At 42.7% G+C, this 20,449-nt stretch overlaps 2 protein-coding genes across 4 annotated transcripts in view; both read right to left on the reverse strand.

Moving 5' to 3' along the window:
* The window catches only part of hmcn2 (hemicentin 2), a gene marked incomplete at its 5' end in the record, with an annotated part of 46,888 nt that extends 45,488 nt beyond the window's left edge, over window positions 1-1,400 (reverse strand). The window contains one exon of the mRNA XM_080466582.1: window positions 1,142-1,400. Coding sequence (XP_080322708.1) covers window positions 1,142-1,400 — 259 coding nt within the window. The remainder of the gene's footprint in view (window positions 1-1,141) is intronic.
* Window positions 1,401-2,605: 1,205 nt separating this feature from the next.
* On the reverse strand, window positions 2,606-18,563 carry LOC308111668 (neuronal calcium sensor 1). Of its 3 annotated transcripts, none has more exons than XM_080466649.1 (11): window positions 18,105-18,563; window positions 17,741-17,783; window positions 17,428-17,548; window positions 16,262-16,404; window positions 13,303-13,327; window positions 8,569-8,707; window positions 6,140-6,218; window positions 5,716-5,804; window positions 5,550-5,627; window positions 4,845-4,952; window positions 2,606-4,386 (listed from the first exon to the last, which is right to left on the reverse strand). In XM_080466649.1, exons 4-10 carry the CDS (start codon window positions 16,323-16,325, stop codon window positions 4,854-4,856), a joined length of 573 nt encoding a protein of 190 aa, XP_080322775.1. In that variant the 5' UTR covers window positions 16,326-16,404; window positions 17,428-17,548; window positions 17,741-17,783; window positions 18,105-18,563; the 3' UTR covers window positions 2,606-4,386; window positions 4,845-4,853. The 3 variants fall into 3 exon arrangements, with proteins under 3 accessions (XP_080322775.1, XP_080322777.1, XP_080322776.1); XM_080466651.1 differs by having other exon boundaries at window positions 16,262-16,454; window positions 18,105-18,334; XM_080466650.1 differs by having other exon boundaries at window positions 16,262-16,637; window positions 18,105-18,329.
* Window positions 18,564-20,449: the final 1,886 nt, after the last annotated feature.

Below are 20,449 nucleotides of genomic sequence, written 5' to 3' on the forward strand. Positions count from 1 at the left end.
ATTTTCAGCCGGGTGATTTCCTCAAGTGACAAAACCCAGGATGACGGATAAGGTGCTGCCGGAGTCCGACACTTCCTCACACGCCTTCTGGAGCCAATCGATGGAATAGAAAACATTAACCAATTCTCTGAGAACGCATTGTTTTGGCAGTAGAACACCGTGACACAAAAATGTGAGCTGCTCATTACAGTTATTACAGTGAAGACCCTCATCAGGTAGGGAGGAGTCTCATCATTTCACTGTGTCTGTGCTTGTTATTCCCACCGTCACAAACCGAGAGACTAATGATACAGGCCCCAAGACATGTGTCAGGCTGATGACATTTCTTACTCACTTTCAATCTATTTATTTATTTTTTTTCTAACAGTGGAGGCTTTCAAGTCCCTGTCTCCTCCTCATGAGAGCCCTGTAAAATACTGACAGTGCTGTCACGCCAGCTCTGGCGGCTTCTTTGCAATCCTGGAAGTTTACAAGGTCCCCAAGGGCAGGGCACATTAAACACAGAGAAAATGTGTGGCAGTGAAGCCCCCCCCCCCCCCCCCCCCCCCCCCCCCCCCCAGCTTAACTGGGGGCTTTTCCGGAGAATTGGATGGAGGAGAGGGAGGAGTGAGGTGGGTTCGCTGTGTGCCTGTGTTGGTGGGGTGGAGGGGGTGATTGGGGTAATTACACACAAGCAGACAGCATATGCTTCTCATCAGAGCACAAACACCCTCCCCCCCATTAGGGCACTCTTATTTTCAAGCTGTAGTTTTCCTATATACAAGAACAGATGCTGGCAGGGAAGAGTCTTACCTATCATATACACTGCTTAGTCTGTAAGCTCGCATAACCCTGCATGTTGCCTTGCATCTGTTTGAGCTTTAAGTGCTGCTTTATGGAAGTGGAACTTATGTGGTACCATGTTACAAGCTCTGGGATATGCTACAATTTGTTTTTTCCATGATCTTCAGTGAAATGATGTACATCGCAGCCTATAGACGGAGACTATTTAATTCTATTGAAAGGTTTGCAACAATTAAGGTCACAAGTTATAGTTTTTAGATTTATTCATATTGTGTTCAAAATCTCAATTCAATACCATGTTTCATGTTTGAGTAGAAAATTATACATAGAAATAAATCAGCGTTTGAGCAGACAGTACCTGGGTCGTGGAAAGGGACCAGGGCAAAGTTTTTGATGGGTCTTATCCTCCGGCTGAGGGTCTTCTCCAGGATCCGTGAGGCGCCATCGATCACCTGTTTGAGATCGTCGTACATGGAGCCGGTAACATCGAACACAAAGGCCAGGGTCGAGGCACTGTCAGCGGATTCATCAGCTTCCTCCACCCGGGGGTCTGCCAGCAGCCTGTGCGCGCTCATACAGAGCGCCAAGAGCAGGCACGAAGCTAAACAATCCCTCATTTTAATCACCTTTTTGTTTTCTTAAATTAACTGCATCTTTCTGTTAGAATGAGCGGAATCATATAAAGAAAATTTAAAGTCGAAAAAGAAAGTTTCCAACTTTTCTTTTTTTTTTTTTTCCTTTTCAAAAGACACTCAAACAAGTGCAAGAGAGCCTCCAGTAGATAAGGAGAGTATTTGGAGCAACGCGGGTCAACTGAAACGCATCAGAAAACAGTGTTGAATACTTCCAGAGGAGTAGTACATCCGTGCGTAAAGTTTGGAGGAGCGCGTGGACTGACTGTCTGTGCGCGCTGGGGAGCCCCTGGAGAGATGGCGCTCTGACGCTTCAAACGGGGGCGGAGATGGGTTTTAAAAGGTTCCCGAGACCCAACCTGTTTTTTTTTTTTTCCTCCACTTTTTTCTCCCCCTGAACGTGTGTGTGTCTGTGTAACTCGACCCCACCGTGACTTGGGAGTTTCAACCCCATCCAGCGTGCGCCCCCCCTGGAGACACGGTTTTCAATGTTATCGACCGGAGTCTGTATTTCTGGTCAGGCCGAGAACATTGTCTCGGTAACAGCCTCGTTTTTATAAATAGCCATCGTTTATATTCAGCTGACACCAATCTAATTTTGTACATAGCCCTCCCTTAGAAATATCCCCCTGGCATATGAATAGGCGGAATAGCTTGACGTGCCACTCCAAAATGTCACTGCTCTTGTGCTGATATGAGCTGAAATGCTGTTAAATGTTTAACCTTAATGCACTTTTTGGGTACATGTGTATTTCAGAGGTGTCAAACTCGTATTAGTTCAGGAGCCACATTGACCCCTTTAATTTAATGGAGCCAAATCAGTGATGTAATAATAATAATAATAATAATAATAATAATAATAATAATAATAATAATAATGAGAAGAAATTTACATTCATTTTCGTGCAAAGAAGTACAAGCACATTTTGAATGCGCTTTCCTTAATTACAAGACATTTTGTCAACAACTTGAAATCAGCGTGGACAAATTAGGAATAGTCCTGAATTTTGGGCCATATTGGATCCTGTGGCAGGCCGGTTTTCATCCCCCAGGCCGTATGTTTGACACCCCTACTCTGTGACACGTCTTATCTGAGGAGATCAGAGCCTGCCCTGATCCTATGAATGTAAATAATTCAGTCCCCCCCCCCCCCCCCACCCAAAGCAAGAAGCAGAAACTCAAAATATTTTGAGACAAGAAGCTCACTTCAAAATCCACTTGTGTTTTACTGCACTTAGTTACACATGCTACATTTGAAAGTTATTGTGGAATACAAAATGAATCAAAGATGTACCCAAAGAACTGAACAGCAACGAGTCAAAGTCCTGAAGCCTCACTTCTGTTTACAACACTTGCATTTGTCCCGGATGAGAAGAAAACTGAAGAAAAAGCAGGTCTGAGTAGGACCACTAAACCTCATTAATCAAAGCCCAGACATCAGTTTTATGCAAGTCAGTGTTGATTACACAGCCACACAACGCAGGCTGACGCCACAAAGCAAGTTGGCAGGATGGATTTTCTATTCAAAGCATAGCAGGCACTGAAGATTTCTTAATCAGCAGGGGCATATGCACAGTGCAATACTGATTCCATTAATAATACAATGAATTGGGGTCTGTGCAATTTGTGATTATTTACTTGGGACGTGGTTGGGATACTGAAAAATTGGTAAAAATAGACAAGTGAGCATCAGCCATCAATCGAGCAGCAACTTAACAATATGAAAGTAGAAAACGTAGCCACTTAAATGCATTTTTATTCTGTGCTCTTATACAGTCAGTCAACAGGTAAATGACATTTATAATTCAGTAAATAATAATTTGCATAATGCATAAACTGAATGAAGCTGATAAAACCTCTTATTGCCTTAAGGATGGAACAAGGCACCATCACATGCTCCGGCCTCACACAGGACAAACACCGAGTGGACAACTACAACCACACAGCTCACAAAAAGCTTTACAACCAGAATTGATGTCTGTTTGTGCCCCGCAATGACCGGGGCTTTGTGTCGCTGAGGGTGGAGGACGACGCTCTCAAAGGAAATGCTGAGCCTCAATTCAGATGTAAGCTGTGGGAAGTGGCAGCGCTGCCCGGCCGTGTCGTTCGGGATGTGGCTTTGCAGCAGTGCGGACACTGGACCATCGTGCTAACGGGGAAATGGAAACACAAAAGGATGCACAGACTGCAAACATAGTAAAATAATCCTTATAAAACTCTGGGGTGCTACTTCCAACATTCCAGTTTAAATAAAAATTCTAGTCTGCTAAGATCGGGAACCCCGACGAGATGCGAGAGGAGAGCAACGATCCAACAATGATAATGAAAAATACAGTGCACATTTCAACAGCTTCAATAAAAAATTTAACTTCATTCCAGATTTATGGGAAAATTCCCATAAATGCAGCAAAGCAAAAAATAAATTACCATTATATTTACACGTTATAATATACACTATACTGCTTGTTTGAAGTTGACTGTTCAAGTTATCACCAAGTAACACATTGTTTTCCAGATTCTCCCGGCTTAAGAGTCTCTCCATGTGGCGGTGAAGCAGCGACAGTTCTCTCGGAGCAGCTCATGCACCTTCAGCACTTTACAGCATGGCGGATTCAGTTCATCGGACCATCCACGGGGAAACCACGAAATCAGGCTTGGAGATACAGTTTGTCCATGCACGGTCCACGACACTCGGGAGGGGGGGAGGGTCTACGTGGCACCAAATAGCTGTAGAAGTGCCGGAAATGTTGCTGACACGTTGGATTGGTCCATTTACATCTGATATGTTTGACACGATCCTTATTGAACGTGTGGACAGACAGCTACTGGATACAGATGCCATGTGGCCGTGCAACAAAAGGTTTGTAGTCCGCTTCTGGGTAATGGTGCTAAATGAGGCTTCCTCTCGTTACAGGTGCGATGGTGCTGTTGTTGGTGTGTGACGGGCTGGAGGAGGCTGAATTGGATCCATCTGGGAAGTTGTGAGAAGCGATTAACATTTGAAAAAGGTGAATAGTGTGTCGTGATATAGAGGTGTGTCGAGAGCATGCCGGATGATCACTAGACAGAGTGGCTACATCACTAAAATATGTGTTCACAAGCTCACTTCACAGTTGACAAAACGCAGAGCAGGATGTCAGCAACAATTGGCAGCCGTCAGTGCATTACATTAGGCAGTGAGAGAAGAGGGCTGTCTCGCTCTTCATTCAGCACTGCGAGACCAGTTGATTGCCAGTAAACAAGTGGGCCATCTGAATAATTCATAAGAACAAACCGAGAGCAGAAAGTGGCTTCTTCACTTTGGATTCAGCCCACGGAGTGAATTTTCTTCCCCACACATTGTTATTGGAGAGCCGAAGCATGACCTGGGATTAAAAATCATTCAAGCAGAGATGTATGCAGGTCTGAGCTCATTAAAGCTCCACTCACCTTACATTCCTACACGAGTCCATCATAGAGAGACAGTGCCTGAACAATAGAGGGGTCTGCCTTTGAACCTTCCTGAAATTCCTGCAGCGTCAGCTTCCCATCTGCATTCTGCAAAATGTGAAACAGAGTGAAACCGAAGCCTTGCGTTGCTTTTGCACAGAGATGCCAGTAGGGGGCAAAAGAGCTTCTCGGGCTAAATCAGGTTCCTCCTTGTCCATGTGGTTGGACTGATGGTTTGGTTCAGTGCACTTGGACAGTCGCCACTTTCTGCCAATACAAATCATTGAGTGCCGCTGTGCTGCACTGCCCGTCCTATGAGCCGCCCTCGTCCATAGCGGGCTGACAAACACGCCCATGCAGGCTGCAGCTCATCTTTCACTAAAGCTGAGTAGATTCTCGGAGCTGGCAGAAGAGGTATTAGCACCGAGGGCTGGAAGTAGAGGATACTATATAGGATGTTTATAGACTGCGGGCAGTGTTAGTGACGCTGTGATGACTACAGCGAACAGCTCTAAACTTAACAGTGTCCATATCAAACCCCTGAGGGTGGCAACAACGGCAGATTCAGCCCCCTTTATAGTAAACCGATCACGGTCGCAGGACTCGTATCGATGGCAGACAAAGTTTGATGTTGAACCATCAAAAGTAAGTCGGACATCGACTTTAACATTATATTCTCTAAGTTTTGAGTATTTCAATACTGACCTTGTCCATCATTGCAAAAATGCGATCCACCCGCTTTTCTGGTGTGTTTTCTTCCTCTGGCAGCTCCACAGTGTTTCCCTAAGATATCCAAACATTACACTCTTACATGACAATACGTCGTTTAAGACAATCCAGGAGTTACTGTTTGATGTTTGGCAACACTTACCACCATCTGATATATGGCGTCCACTATGTTCAACATCTCGTCACGGGTTATGTAGCCATCGTTGTCGAGGTCGTATAATTTAAAAGCCCCTAAATTAAATAAATAAATAAATAAATAAATAAAAGTATTTGTTAGAATACCAAATACTAAAAGAAAACGGGAGAATATAACTGTCTCTAGCCTCCTATTGAAACAAGAGCTTTTAAAATGGAACATGAAATTCCAATTGCAATGTAAAATCTCATTTTCTGTCAGATTTCAAAACAAAGGTAACAAGAGGTTGCGAAACAAACCCAGCTTTGAAAAGACGACCGTATCTTTAGAATAACCTTACAGTCAGTGTTGTCAGGCCTCTCTCATATGCAATGCATGGCAGTCATGTAAATGTGTAAAAGCAAAAGGGGAGGAGGGAGCAGCTTCATACATCTCAGCTTCTCATCCAGAGTCCCTCGGGAAGTCACTGACAAGGCCTGGATGAACTCCGAGAACTCGATGCGTCCATCCTGCAGAGTGACAAGTGGAGAGTGGGAGAGAGTAAGCGGGAGTGTCGTAGAGACAATACTAGTGCCTTACTTCACATTTGTTTTAGAGGTACTCTCATGAGCTCATCGCTCTCCTTTCGTGACGTCCTTCGCTGTATTCTGCTGAAAATGGGGCCAGACGTTTGCTCCAAGTCAGCTGCTATTTTTTGCACTGCACCTGGCTCTCTCCGGAGGCAGAAAGATGTCACCTCTGGTCATTAGGAGGATGGATGCCACTCGTCTATAGTCTAAAAGTTACAGTAAACAAACACACAACCAGCATCTCTGCATTTCCCTTTATCATTTTACATCATAAACGGGTGTGACATATAAATCCTCTTCTCTTGTCCCCTGAGCTTCAGTAGAATTTCATGCGTCAAATCTTCCCCAATGAAGCACAAAAATGTCAAATTACCCGCCAGAAATCATGACCTTCAGCATTCCTTTAAAGCAGAAAGAGATGTCTGCTGACATGAATGATCATCAAATTAAAAATTAAAGCTCAGAGTTACTCAAATGCAATCTTAAAAGAGATGTGATGGGTCAAATCAAACTGAAGTGCAATGAAAGGAATGTAACTGACATTCTGTGTGAAAACAGCTTATACAACACAAGCAGAACCTATAAATCAACTGCCTGCTCGTGCGGCATTAAAAGACTTGGTTAATCCACAGTATCAACAGATATGAAAAGACCTTGCTGCTTCACAAGATGCTTATACTGCGAGAGCTGCTACCTCTGGCCTCAACACCAGTTCAACTACTGGGTCTTCTTTAAGAAATTTTTTTTAAAAAGCCAGGTGCACGCCTTGGCCCTCGGGGTCAGCTAACTTTATCCCTATCAGACATCTGACTCGGCAGAAAACGCTGAAGTCATGCATTGGTGATTACATCAGTCATAAAAACTGTAAAGATCAATGCATTCTCGAACTCCAGGGTGCCCGACGCTAATGAAGGCCACAGATAAACATCAGACATCAGTTCAGATCTTCCTGACACAAAGCCTCTTAACTCAGTCAATAAACCTCATGGGGATCACCAATATCCCAAGAGCAGTTCTTCCACAGTTTGTCTTCCTAAACACGATTTGAATAATCTTAGCATAGTTGCAATAATGTGGATTTGTTCCGACAAACAGTGTGGCCTTGTTTCAACTGGCTTTAAATCCTGAGCAGACGCACCGAACACGGAGCAGAGATGGAAGTTTCATTCAGAAATATAAAAATACGCACAACAAACCTGGCTGTCACAAAAACTATTTCTGGTGTATAAGGTGTACAATTATATGTACTGAAGCCATGACTCATCTTTATGTCAAACCAAGATGCATATTTTTGCACATGTCTCTCAGTATCTGTGATGTTTAAATCCTGAGACAATATCATAACAGCGAATGAGAATGTTCTAAAGAATGGAGAAGGCTTCCCCAGCGGGGGGGGGGGGGGGTCAACAAGAAAGATCAGGAGGGTCAGGGGGAGGATTTGCATTTTCTCAGCATAATTTGATAAATTCTTGACAAGAAACTATAATTAAAAACAAACAAATAGAGGGTGAAATCATTACTTCACTATAGCACAGCTTTTTAAAAACTGAATTCATTGTTCATCTGAAACAGTTTTTACAATAACCTGCAAAATCCTAAGTTATGACAGCTCCACACTGTGGAGACTGGACCGACTGGCTATTTCAAATCAAACTAAAAGCATCCACTATAAGCCATCCACAGTAATAATTTGTAGAAAAACATTAGCAAAGCATGTGTAGCCTGAGAGTTCGGAGGGCTTCATCCCCTCTCACATGATCTAGGATGTACTGTACACGTTTCTACGTGTCTTTTCAAATGAATGGAAACTACATTCAAGTACCCACAGAAACCTGAACATTATTACACATAACACTTGGAGAAACTGTCACGGAACACTGAATGTCCAACTCGAGATGAAATACTGCTTTTATAATATGTTGTGGTTTTGAAAATAAGTGTATTTCAATGGCCAAAAATATATTACCTAGATTCACATGGAGTCCGAATAAATATGTATAAAACCTGAGAGCCTACCTCAGAAAAAAAGAAGTTACTGGAATAATAATGACGATGATTTCCATACGATGCTGCCCTTTTGTACTGTTCAGCTGCTGGCAGGCCGGAGCGAAAGAGCTGTTGTTCTCACAAAGCGACTCCAACTGAATAAAGACTTTTAGATTAGCTCGCTCCTCAGACACCGTGCCTTTTAACTGGACTTTTCTTCTCAAGAAGCAAGACCTTTTGGGCTGTTTGACATATACAAGGTAAATAATTATGTATTTTTTTCCACATAAAGTTGATGACAAACCTTATTTTCATCGAAAACATTGAAGACGAAGGAGGCAAACTTTGTGGGGTCTCCAAAAGGAAAAAACTGCTTGTAGATCTTCTGGAAACCCACCGCATCCAGCTGCCCACTTGGACAATCTTTGATGAAGCCTTTGTACCTGAAAGATAAATCTCAGTTAGAAATCATCTGAGAGGTACCCAATTATTAATAATGTAACGATCAAGACGAGGTTGGACAGCAATGATGACAGATTGAAGCCACCTCCTCACTCCGACGGCAGCCATTACCGATCCCTTTTTAAAGAGAGTGCTGGATCAAGAAGGTAAAGTGCAAAGCTATTTGTCTCATTCACAGATAAGACGATCCCCCTAATCCAATAGCAGGCCCGTGGTGGTTAACTCTAATCAAATTATGCTCTGCTCCTCTTTTGATAATATGCGAAGCTGATAGATAAGTGTGGGAGCTTCCGCTTGCCCCTGGAAATGACATATCTGGAGAGCGCCTTAACATCTCTATTAACCTAAATATAGAAGCATTTCATAAGCAATTTCAGGCGCAGTCACTCAAAGGTAGGCAGCTTGCTGGTTTGTCTTCATAAAGGAACAGGGTCTAACTAGATGCTCACCGGTCAGGGAGCAAAGAGGAAGGGCGTTAGCCTTCACTAAAATAAATGCTAGATGAATAGACAGAGAAGACCAGAATAGCAGAGAAATTGTGAAAAGCCTTTTTTCTCTTGATCAACACCAAAAAGTGACGCAAGTTCAAACAAGGGAGCTCCGCGTGTTCGCCTCCGATTGAGTTAAGGCTATAATAAAGGCCAGCTCGAGTGTTCTGATGAAGAATAAAGGCCAGGACTGATTTCTTTCCACTCCCTTATTCCTTCTAAACTCTTTACTTTTAATCTGCCTAGGAGATAATGAAGCCACAGCACTGTATAGTTAAAGAGATGGGAAGACGCTCTGAAGAACAGCTGGGAAAAAGTTCAGCGGGGAAGAGAAGCCAAACGAGAACAGAACCATGTAATTCTCACATTTGAATTATCTGGAGATATGCGGGGAAATGAAAGGCGAGCTTGCGACAACTCAGAATGTAACCTGATTGGTATTCAAGGTACAGAAAACACAATGCATATCGTAATCCAAAGCCAATCCATTCCACCTGAATTCTTTAGTCACCTTTTATAGCTTGACTGTGGGAAACCAAAAATTCATATCCAACTTTCATGACTCAGTAGGATAGTAAGAAACAGCAACACTGGAGCAAAAGTGCTTTGGTCAGTCGAGCAAACACAAAAATAACACTTATCTCCTTTGACTGAATATGAAATCTTCATTTGGATTATTTTTTGTCATTAATGTAAAGTTACTAGAGTCCAGTAATGTGTTTTTGTTTGATGATACAACACATAATGTTGGGGAATTTGGAAATTTGTGTTTGGAAAATTCTTTTTTTTTGTGCCAACAAATCTAATATTGTTAGAAAACCTGTTTCATTCCCGTTTAAATTATTCCCCATTTATAAGGAATGTGCATTTATTGGGAGAAGCGTCAGAGCTCAAAAAAGAACCGTTAAATTTTATCTGCCAATGCCAAACAGCTTATCCTGCTGCTGCTCCTGACTCGTGTTTTGAGCCTCCAGTACCCACCGTCGCCTCAACCCCAGTGTAGAATCAGCCTGAGCACGCTGCTCGCAACAACACATGCATACTGGCTGACGGGCAACAAATGCTGGTGAAGAAATGGGATGAATCCCACCGCAGTACGTGAACAACGTGAGGAGGTGTGGCTGTTGTGGCTGTGTATGGTTCTTCCAGAATCTGCTGAGGCTTCTGTGTGTCCAATCAATCCATTGATACACTGCCAATAGTCGTTGTTTCTCCAGATTTTGATGATCCAATCCATCAAAAGATCCAAAGCCAGAATAGGATATTTTGGTTTGAAGGGAAATACACAGGTTTTCCACTAGAATAAGATTCATACCTAGGCTCTGTTTCCTTTCTTTTCATTACAACAAGACATTAATTCATGAAGATGACTCAGAGAAATAATATGATCTAGGTACATGGAAAAAATAAAAAAATAAAGGTGTATGAGGTTGAAACTAGTCTGTATTTAAGTTAAGCTAAAAGCTTTTGAAAGGGCACTCCTCCGACTGTACACCTGAAATTCAGTTTACTCATGGTGCAGAGTGCTTTTCAGCTTCTCCAAACACAATGTCTGACGCTTGGAAGGAACTTTACAAAGTTCAAGGGAAAAAAAAAAAGAAGTAAAGGTGATGTTGTCTAAAGTGCTTTCACCAAGCCCGTGTGAGGTACGGTGTTTGAAAAAGAATGCACCTGAGAGCCAAGGGCAGTCTAATGAAAGCACGTGTGAGGTATTATGGGATAGGTAGGCTCTAAAAAGCCCTGTTGCTCAAACTTTGACAGATTTATTGTATTTGAAATGAGTGAGCAGTTAATAAGAAGAATGTTCCAGTGATTCAGCTTCGCTTTAATGACATAGTAAGATTTCAAAAGAGTTTATTTTTGAAAAAAAATAAATAAATAATAAGCGGATGACAAAAAAAAAGATCTAAAATGATGCAACAGAACCAGAGGCACTATCATGCACTCTTGATTAAACCTGTCATCCATAAATAAATGCCCACAATAACAATAACGCAGATTAAAAAGACATTTAATGTTATTTCCACAAGCTTGCCCTCATAACACACTACTGTTTTTCTATTTGATGCTTGTTGTAGATAGTTTAAGTTTAATGTCCTTGAGTTAACTTTTACGCAAAATACAATCTTGTATCACTGAGGCAGGCAGTTAAAAGTAGCATCAATAACACATGCAGTATGATGCTGTCCGCTTTACTGTATGTATCGTACTAAAATCACTCCAGTTACACTGTACAGTAAATACAGTAGCACTGCGTAAACATGATCTCACTGTGGCATTTATCCGACTCATAATCAGAAGCACCTTTATTTGCCAAGAACATTTCATGTCCAAGAGCTCTAACTAGATGACACTGGTGCTGAGACACGTACACAGTCAGCCTGTTCATGCAGTAGTGTTGTAATGCAACTATGTCTTGTTCTTGTATGAACATAGCAGACGTGACATTGTGCATCAGACCACACTGGGGAGCCTGCATGAAGATAAAGTATTTATTACTGGCACTGTCTCCTTCTTTTTGGCATCCGTCATGGTGGGTCGCTAAAGAGCTGTGCGGGATCTTTCCTGTGCTCCTGACTAGCTGGCAAGAACATCACTGAGCTATAGCATTTTTTCTTATTGATTTCAGGTAGGCCACAGGCATACTAATGATGCTTCCTTAGAGGTGAATCAGAGAGGGGAACAAATTTAATGCACAATGCAGGAATTTATCTAACCCTGCTAATTCTTCTGTGTCTGTGCCTGTGCTCTAATTACACGCCATCTGGCATTTCCCCTGGTAAAATTCCCTCTCATCCCTCACACTCAGCCATGTTGATTGCCACTGATCTTCAAGTGAGGACTCATGCAAACTTCCCTTGTGAAAGACAGTGAGAGCGATGGCGAGCTCGCAGGCTGCACAGCCGGCGGGGAGGAGGTTACAGGGGGTGGCTGGCGATTCCACCCCGCTGCACTCAGTCCTCCCCAGGGACAGGCCAGCTCCAAGAATCAGGACCTGCCAATGTCCGGTGATATCTAATGCTGCTGCTGCTACTGTGGCTAAGTGGCTGTCAATGTGCCCTGACTCCTTCCCCCCCTCTAAAGCCCCGAACGGGGGAGGCAAGGAACGGCTAGCTGGCTCTCGAGACAGAGCTCTCTTCATGCATGTGAAATTAGGTCGTGAAACGCAAAACCAAAGCAGGAGAACTGAAGTGTGAACATGGAAGAGTGATCACTTTATTACAGCGCTCCCTCCTCTGATATGCACTGCTCTTTGTTTTATTTTTATTTTTTGGGGGATTTTCACACACACAATAGCCTGGCAGCAGCACGGAGCAAACAAAAGCACTGAGTATGCTCACGCTTGAATCATCTCTGTGATGAAGAATGAATTTGTTCTTATCCATGTGCCAGGGGCTGTCAAATTGTTCCTGCTGAAAAGCCTCCGGAATTTCACACTTTCAAGTAATATTCACTCTCGTTTCAGGTTTTCTTTTCTTTCTTCTTCTTCTTCAAAACACATCCTCCTGGACAAAAGTAGCCACATTTCAAGAATGTATATATCCATACGTGTCTTAACACAGTGAATGCAGACACTCAACAATAGGATGATGCTGGTCCGGGTCATACTGACTAATAAGAACAGAGTCAGACAGGAAGGATTACTAATCGTCCACCTTCTGGAGGCTGTGCAGCCTTGAGGGTCTGGAAGTGAAACAACCTTCTGGCCCCACCATTCTTCTGTTATCAGACATCCCCCTTGCAAACAGAGCAAAGAGGTTGTGGAGCTGTGCTTGATGGATATGCTTGTACCAGTATTATCGGCCTTCAAAGTCCTTCGGTCTCAGTAAAGGCTTCAAAGTCATTTCTATTTTCAGAACGTGTCTGACTTGAGGGAAGTGTGAGGGAGATGGCTTCAAATCAAACATCAAACCAACTGTAAATACACTCTCCGTGGACTAAAGAAACCCAATTCTGGCAGGAATATATCAAGAAGGGTTTTGCAAGTGAGTCAAGGTAAGACCTTCTAATCCCACTGAGCTTCGTCAGAAAGGACAGGACTGGTAATATATGACTACGCATCATTAAAAAGTAATGCACGCACTTACCACTGCTGCACTTCTTTTTCTGTAACTGTAGAGAGAAAATAAAAAATAAAAAAACATTAGCTGAAAGGAAAATGTTGATTGTCCTAGAAAACAAGATGCAACATTGAAGCCTTAATCACTTTGGTTCAATCCTTTCACTGACACTTCTTCTAAAAATAAATATTCACACATTGTCATCATGGAACTGCAGGAAAGTTTTTTTGTTTGATTTGAGCAGTATTATCAGAAGAGGCGAAGAGTAAGCTCTTCTGGCCAGTATTGTAGCAGACACGTGGGAGGAAACCCCAGGGGGCCACCAAAAGACAAACCAGCGACAGAGAATGAAGGTCAGCCGCAGATTTAAGAACGAGAGCAGTTCACATGGCAGGATGTGTTATCATGCCCACAAAGCACCATTATCTGCCAGTATCTAATCAACAAATCCCATACGGCTTTCCCTTGTGCCTTTACATTCTCTCAAGTATCCAAACCAATCGTCGGCCTCTTGGCCTCGGGGGTTCCTAATGAAAACAAAAGCTGGAAATCGATAACATTAGTTTAACCAGGTGGTCCGTAGAGAGAGACCTTCTGAATTCATACTGCTGCTGCTGGGAGTCTGAGAATAAGACGATGTCTTCTGCCACTTCTCCTGGGCCTAAGGCACAGCTTAGAAACACAACAAACAGCTAGTTAGTTAATCACTAATTTAATCTGCTGTAATGTTTAACCTTGAGCAATGCCTCCATAGTTATTTCTGAGGAAACAAGAGAGTGTAAGTAAATAAGACCTTTGAAACTGCATTCCTCTGGAAGGAGGATCTTTGGAGATGAAATGTGCACTTTACAAGGTGGGGTACAGCATAATTACACAGAAGTTATTGATTAGTTGAACGGGTCAGATCACTTCAATCTCAATTTGTTCAGCTCTGTGTTTCACCAAGAAACCCATCATGTGACTAAAACCCAGGCAACAAATGTCATGGTCAATCTCATGTCAACCAGCCACCATCCAACTGCCGTCAAAGGCCAATGCAGCAAAAATCGGAGGTAATTTACCATAGATACAATTTGATTAACACAAAAAAAAACATTACTTGGTCCAAGGCAATAGGCAACAAGGCAATCATCCAATTGCAGGGGAGTCCAGAGACCCGCAGGGTCAGTGAGAACACATCCTGCTTGTGACTCTGTCACTTTCAGTATCATCACCCTTTTGACAACCCACCAAATCATCATGATATTGCAAGGGCTTTGCCTACATCCTGTGGACTTCTTAATAAGATCCTGAGTCTCTCCATGGGATTCCTGCGCAGTCATTTAGAAAGGCTTGCCTCGTAGCAAAAGGTTTTGAGAAGTAGGCTGAAAACATTTTCCACGTTTTCTGCCAAATAACAGAAAAATCATGAACTTTTGCACCAGCCTGTTTTCGATGGCCTGAACTGTCTCAGTTAAGAATTTACACGTCCAGTTTTGCTTTTTCAAACAGAAATCTACAGAAATAATTTCCTGAAAAAACAAACATGTATTATTAGCCTGGCCTCGTCTGCTGCCTTTTCACATTTCACATTATTAGCTGAGAAACCCACCCAGGCTCTGATACCACTGAAACAATAAGACATATAGACACAGAGAAATTTACTAAGTCCCCAATCTGTCAAGAACCAAAAGAAAGCTTTGAATAGCAAATAAAATGGCAGACAAAAGCAGACGAGTTTCTCAAGGGAGAGCGAGCAAAGGAAGCAGTGCCATGACGGAAAGGGGGAATGATAGATTCTCACGTCAAGCCACAACAGAAGAAGGGAGAAGGATCATGCTGGAAAGAATACTTGGTGCACCTCTCAGAGACGTTAACCAGATAGGATCCTAATTATACCATTCCATCCTATGCTCACAGAGGGCAATTAGGGGTGAAGCGAGAGAGGCAGGGTGAAAGGGTAGGACAGAACGAGAGCAAGAGAGAGTAAAAGGACAGTGGCAAGCAGGCCAGCCCAGCATGAAGCCTAATCTTCCTCCACAGCAATTTCCTGCTACAGCAGCGTTCCTTGGTTCTGCTGTGGAGAGACCCACCACACAAATAACACTGTCATTAGGCAGCCAGTGGATGTCAACTCCCACCCACACCTGCACGACACTGCTCAAATAATAATAATAGCAATAATGCAGAGTTCCAGAAATGCCACTCAAATGAATTATATAGTGTCATGAGAGGAGACATCGCCGGTCGTAGTTATACGTATATGTGATCCCCGCTCACATTTGATTGAACAAAATTGACATTAATTTTGTGTTCAGGAGAAGTTTTTAATGCAGAAGCTGCATCTCACTCCAGTTTTCAACTGAACTCACTCCCCTCTGCCAGCCCACCATTTCTCTCCATTCTTATGCATACACATAAACTACATTCCTTTGTAATACTGCGTTCAAAATGTAAATACTTTCATGATGAACTTATTAAAACCAGAATTTTTAATTCTAACATGTTAGAAGTGGAATTATTAAGACAGAAGTGCCATGAATAGGATAGAAAACCACGTCCTCATCTATAAAAAATGCCTATTCTTGATTGCGGACACCAGCTAAGCTTCTATATATTCATAATTCACGCCACAGCCTGATTTAAAGATGCTGATTACAACTTTTTGTCCTGACCTTAACCGATCACAATTTTCCGCAGAACATTTAAATGTAAATTTAAATCAAATGGGGGAGCTTATTCTCAGCTGACATTTAGACGTAGCTCTGTTCTGCCAATAATGAGAAAGATGTAGAATCCCAATACACCCTCAGAGGCAAAGCCCTTCAGTAGCCAGTGTGGTGCACAGTGCGTGGAAAACATGATCAGAAGACCGCAGCAATAACAAAATCAATCTTCGGTATTCCCATTGGCTTCTTTTCTTGAATTTTTTTTTAAAAAGGCATGAAAGGAGTTGAAGACATTCTTTCGTAACGATGAGCAAAGAAAAACACTGAAGTAAACTCACAGTAGGTTTTCCTCGTCAGCTCCTCCACCACCTCTGGCTTGAGCTTGCTGTTTGATTTACCCATGATCTTCAGCTCTCTTCCACACCTCCAATTCCACACTGGCACGCAGCACCTGTTACTACGTCCTCTCCAGTCGGCTCCTCTGCCGAAAACATACAACAAACGTGGGCCGGTTTAGGTGTGAGGACACCGCTGAAATTAGAGAGACACGCTTTTGTTTTGGTTTTTCCTCGACGAGAAAAAGAAAAAAGAAGAAAGAAACTCCCATTCAAGCTAAATGAATCTGGATTGTGTGTGTTTCACTATCTGTGGTCATGATCTCTTCAGTCATCAGCGCCTGGCACTCCAGACGAACGAGTCAATCCCCCAAGGGCCCTGTAAAGGAGAACTAGCAGGTTGTTGAGTCTATATGAACGCCGCTGAGTGCCAATGTGTCCGCCTCATTTCTTCACAGCAGTCCGTGGGCGAAGAGTGGCGTTTTGATGCGTTGCTACCTTCGTCCTTGGATACAAGAGTCACTGAGTGGCTGGGTTAAGCACGCTCTCTCCCTTACAGTCATTCTCTGTTCTTCTCACTCCTCCCACCCCTCCTTTTCCCACCACTATCTCTGTTACTCTGAGTTAGTTACTGTAGAAAAGAATCCTCCCTCTTGACAGCTGCGATAAGGAGGTGTACAAACTTAAATACAATGAACAGAGCTCGACTTGGATGCACCCTGCAGCACTTTGCACCCACTTAGAGCCATAAGTAGAATCCTTGAAATTTATACAGACATCAGAGTTTATGTGAAAGGTTTTAAAAGGTTTCAGCAATAATTTATGGAGAGCAAAAAGATGCCAGGTGTCTTCGAAGTTTTCAGATGCCAGCTAAATCAAAAGATAAAAAAAAGAAGAAAAAAAAGAAAGATCTGGTCCTGCTCCTAAAATAAGAATATGAGCCATCTACGAAGTTTATAGGTGGACTTGAAGAGTGACAGTTTTCTTATTTTGCTCTATTCTGACTCATAATTCTCCCTCCTTTCTGAGCAGCATAGCATGGTGAGTTTCTCCTCTCTGTCACAGCAGCCAAGAGATAGGGATAATGGAATTCCTCTGTATCACAGGCCTAGCGTTGGCATGCACTGATGCAGGGAGAATAGAAAAAAACTACTGTACGCAATAGGCACCTTCACTGCAAACATCTGTCGTCTGGGTCCACGGCTGGCGATGATGTCCTTCTGAGGGATGCCACACTGGTAATCATCATCTTGAGACTGGCCCAAACCTCCTCTGTGGTCCCTGGAATTACTTTAGATGGAAATAGACAAACAGCTGTTAACAGAGGGAGGGAGAGGGAAATAAAATGGTGCTGTGTTGTCACCTAAAGCCACAGACACATGGGCACTTGAGTGGAAAAACACTCAAAACAGACGACCTTTATCCTGCCTGCTGAGTGGAACCAACAGGCAGAAAGGCTGGCATTAGTGGGCTTCAACTTACTTTAAATGGCCCAGTCATGGGGAATAATCCATCCAAGTCAATCCTGAGAAGTGGAAAAAAATATTATTACGAGTTAAAAGTGCCTTTTTAACGCATACATGTGTCCATGCAGAGGTTGACAGGAGGGAGAAATGCAGGCAGCAGCAGCAGCAGGTGGGATGTTGGCTGAAGTACCATAGCAACACTCAGTTTATGGCGACAACAGCCGCTTCTTGCTCGTCATTCCACCCGAAACGCTTTTTTTTTTTTTTAGTAGCCACGTTGCTCCTGCAAGCTAGTTGACTTATTAAAAAAAATGAATCAAGAATTCCCAGAGTGAAAACACTTCCAGGTTTTTTGTTTTTGTTTTTGTTTTGTTTTTTACCTGAAGCCACTGGAGCGGAGAAGTCACTGTCCACGCAGTTCCGTGCTCGGACTCGCTGTCTCACCGCTGCCTGTTTGTTTGTCTCCTTCCGCCGAGTTCCGGAGCGCCTCTCCTCCGCTGCTGCTGCTGCTGCTGCTGTTGCTGCCGCCTCCCTCCGCCGCTGCTGCCAGCCTGCCAGCCAGCCTGCCAGTCTGCCGCCGCCGCCGCTGCTACGGAGCCGCCGTCACTGTGACGTCGCTGCCGGCCCCGACCCGCTCCGTGCCAGAGACACTGACGTCGCGGTGCCGCCGGTCGGTCACACACTGACTCTTTGTTCGCCTCCACGGCCCTTTTGCACTGAAATGTTGTCTTAGAAAAATAAGAAAATTAATGGAGAAAAATCTCGTTCGCATTTTTAATGCCCAGAGTCTGACTGGACACTGGGAGCGCCCATTTAACAGCAAGTCAGCAGTGAAAGGTTCAGGGAATGTTAAACACTTCTTATTGCTTATTATTAACAGACTCACGTTTAACGTTAATGCAGAGCGATTTTCCTTTGAGGGTCAACATAAAGACTCTCATACTGGTGTTAAACATAAGGCCCGTGGGCCAAAACCGGCCAGCAAAAGGCTCCAGACCGGCCCGCCAACCCACCAAGCAAGTAATAAAAATTTCTAAGGAAATATTGATTTTCTTAAAACAAATTTCTTAGGAGTAGAGGAGAAAACACAACACTGGGGCCCGGTTTACACAAGGACGAGTGAAACCTCAAACATTTGGTGGCATGAGGGGTGTCCATTTAGAAGACAACAGTGCTCGGAGTCACTGCAACCACCACTTTTACAAACCGGCTCCCAAGGTAGAACTTTTCTTTCACGCTCTCGATTTCATCATCTGACAATACAAATATAGGGTTTTCGCGATTGTGTTAACTTTTTTAGTGTATTGTTCTCTTTACTCGAATGTGTGGTTTCAGTACGAAAACAACCAACGGCGCCACCCCGTGGCCTGGCATGCTAAGTACATCATTTATAGCATGTCTGCCGTTGTCGTGTAAATGCGAACATTTTCTTCTTGTTCATTACTTATCACTCAACGAAGACCATAGTATTCTGTGCAAAATTATTGTTTAAATACTTGTCTAAAATATATGAATAAAATTAATGAATAAATAAATAAGTAACTCTCGCAAACTTTGCTTTTTTCTCGTGTTGTAGATCCGTGTAACGTAGAATTTAATGCAAACCAGACCATAATAGTTGTGTTTGGTAAACACAATAGACAATTGGCATGTACTGTATATACTACACAATCATACTTCCAATGTGGGCTTCATGAATCATAACATTTTTACTACAGAAATAGGAACATATTGGGGTTAAATGACCAGCAGTAACCTGGTTTCAATCATATTTCATTGTTTGTTCATGTTAAAGATAACTCTTCAGCTTAGACTGGAGTTACCAAGGAGTTCCATAAAATTCTGCGTGAGCACCCATGTCTTTGACATTATACATGCTGCCTGTAGGAAATGTTACTCCCTATGCAGATGACACACAAATCTATTTATCTAATAAACCAGATGATACTGATCAGCTGGTTAAACCTGAAGCTTGTCTTAATTATATAAAAGCTTGGATAAGCTATAACGTTATATATATATAACAGAAGATATTATATTTGGCCCCAAAAATATTAGTGACAATTTAGCTGAAATCACACCGGACGGTATTACTTGACATTTGATGCCACTGTGAGGAACTTGGGATATTATTGACCAGGTTTTATCAGATGACCACCACATTAAACACGTCTGCGGGACTGCTGTCTTTCACCTGTTATGTCTCTAAAATCAGGAACATGTTAACCCAGAGTGACGCTGAGAAACTAATGCATGCATTATCGAGGTGTCAGAGTAACTGCTTTAAAAGTCTCCGATTGATTCAAAATGCTGCAATGAGAATTCTGACAGAAACTAGCAGGAGAGGTTCACGAACCCTCATATATTAGTTTACCGGTAGGTTTAGTGGCTTCCTGTGGAATCTAGAATACAATTCCAAGTTTCTCTTGAAACCTATGAAGGTTTTAACAACCAGGCTCCCTCATCCAAGGTGTCTGCGGCCTTCATTAAGTCTGTAGTGAATAGATTAACTTGCTGTGGGGGTGAAAACATGTTTTTATGTTTCCTTGTTTCCACCATCATCAATTCTTGCTTATGCGGAAGAGAGTTTTGTTTAGTTTTTCGTAGTTAGAAATACCAAGAGAGGGCTAAGTTGTAATTAGAACTATATAAACAAAGCCGAATTGAATTGATTTGTAAACATAACCTTTTAGAGGAGAGGGCCAGAGGCCAAATGAAATTGGAC

The sequence above is a fragment of the Lipophrys pholis genome, assembly GCF_963383615.2.
Source record: "Lipophrys pholis genome assembly, chromosome: 7".
NCBI lineage: Eukaryota > Metazoa > Chordata > Actinopteri > Blenniiformes > Blenniidae > Lipophrys > Lipophrys pholis.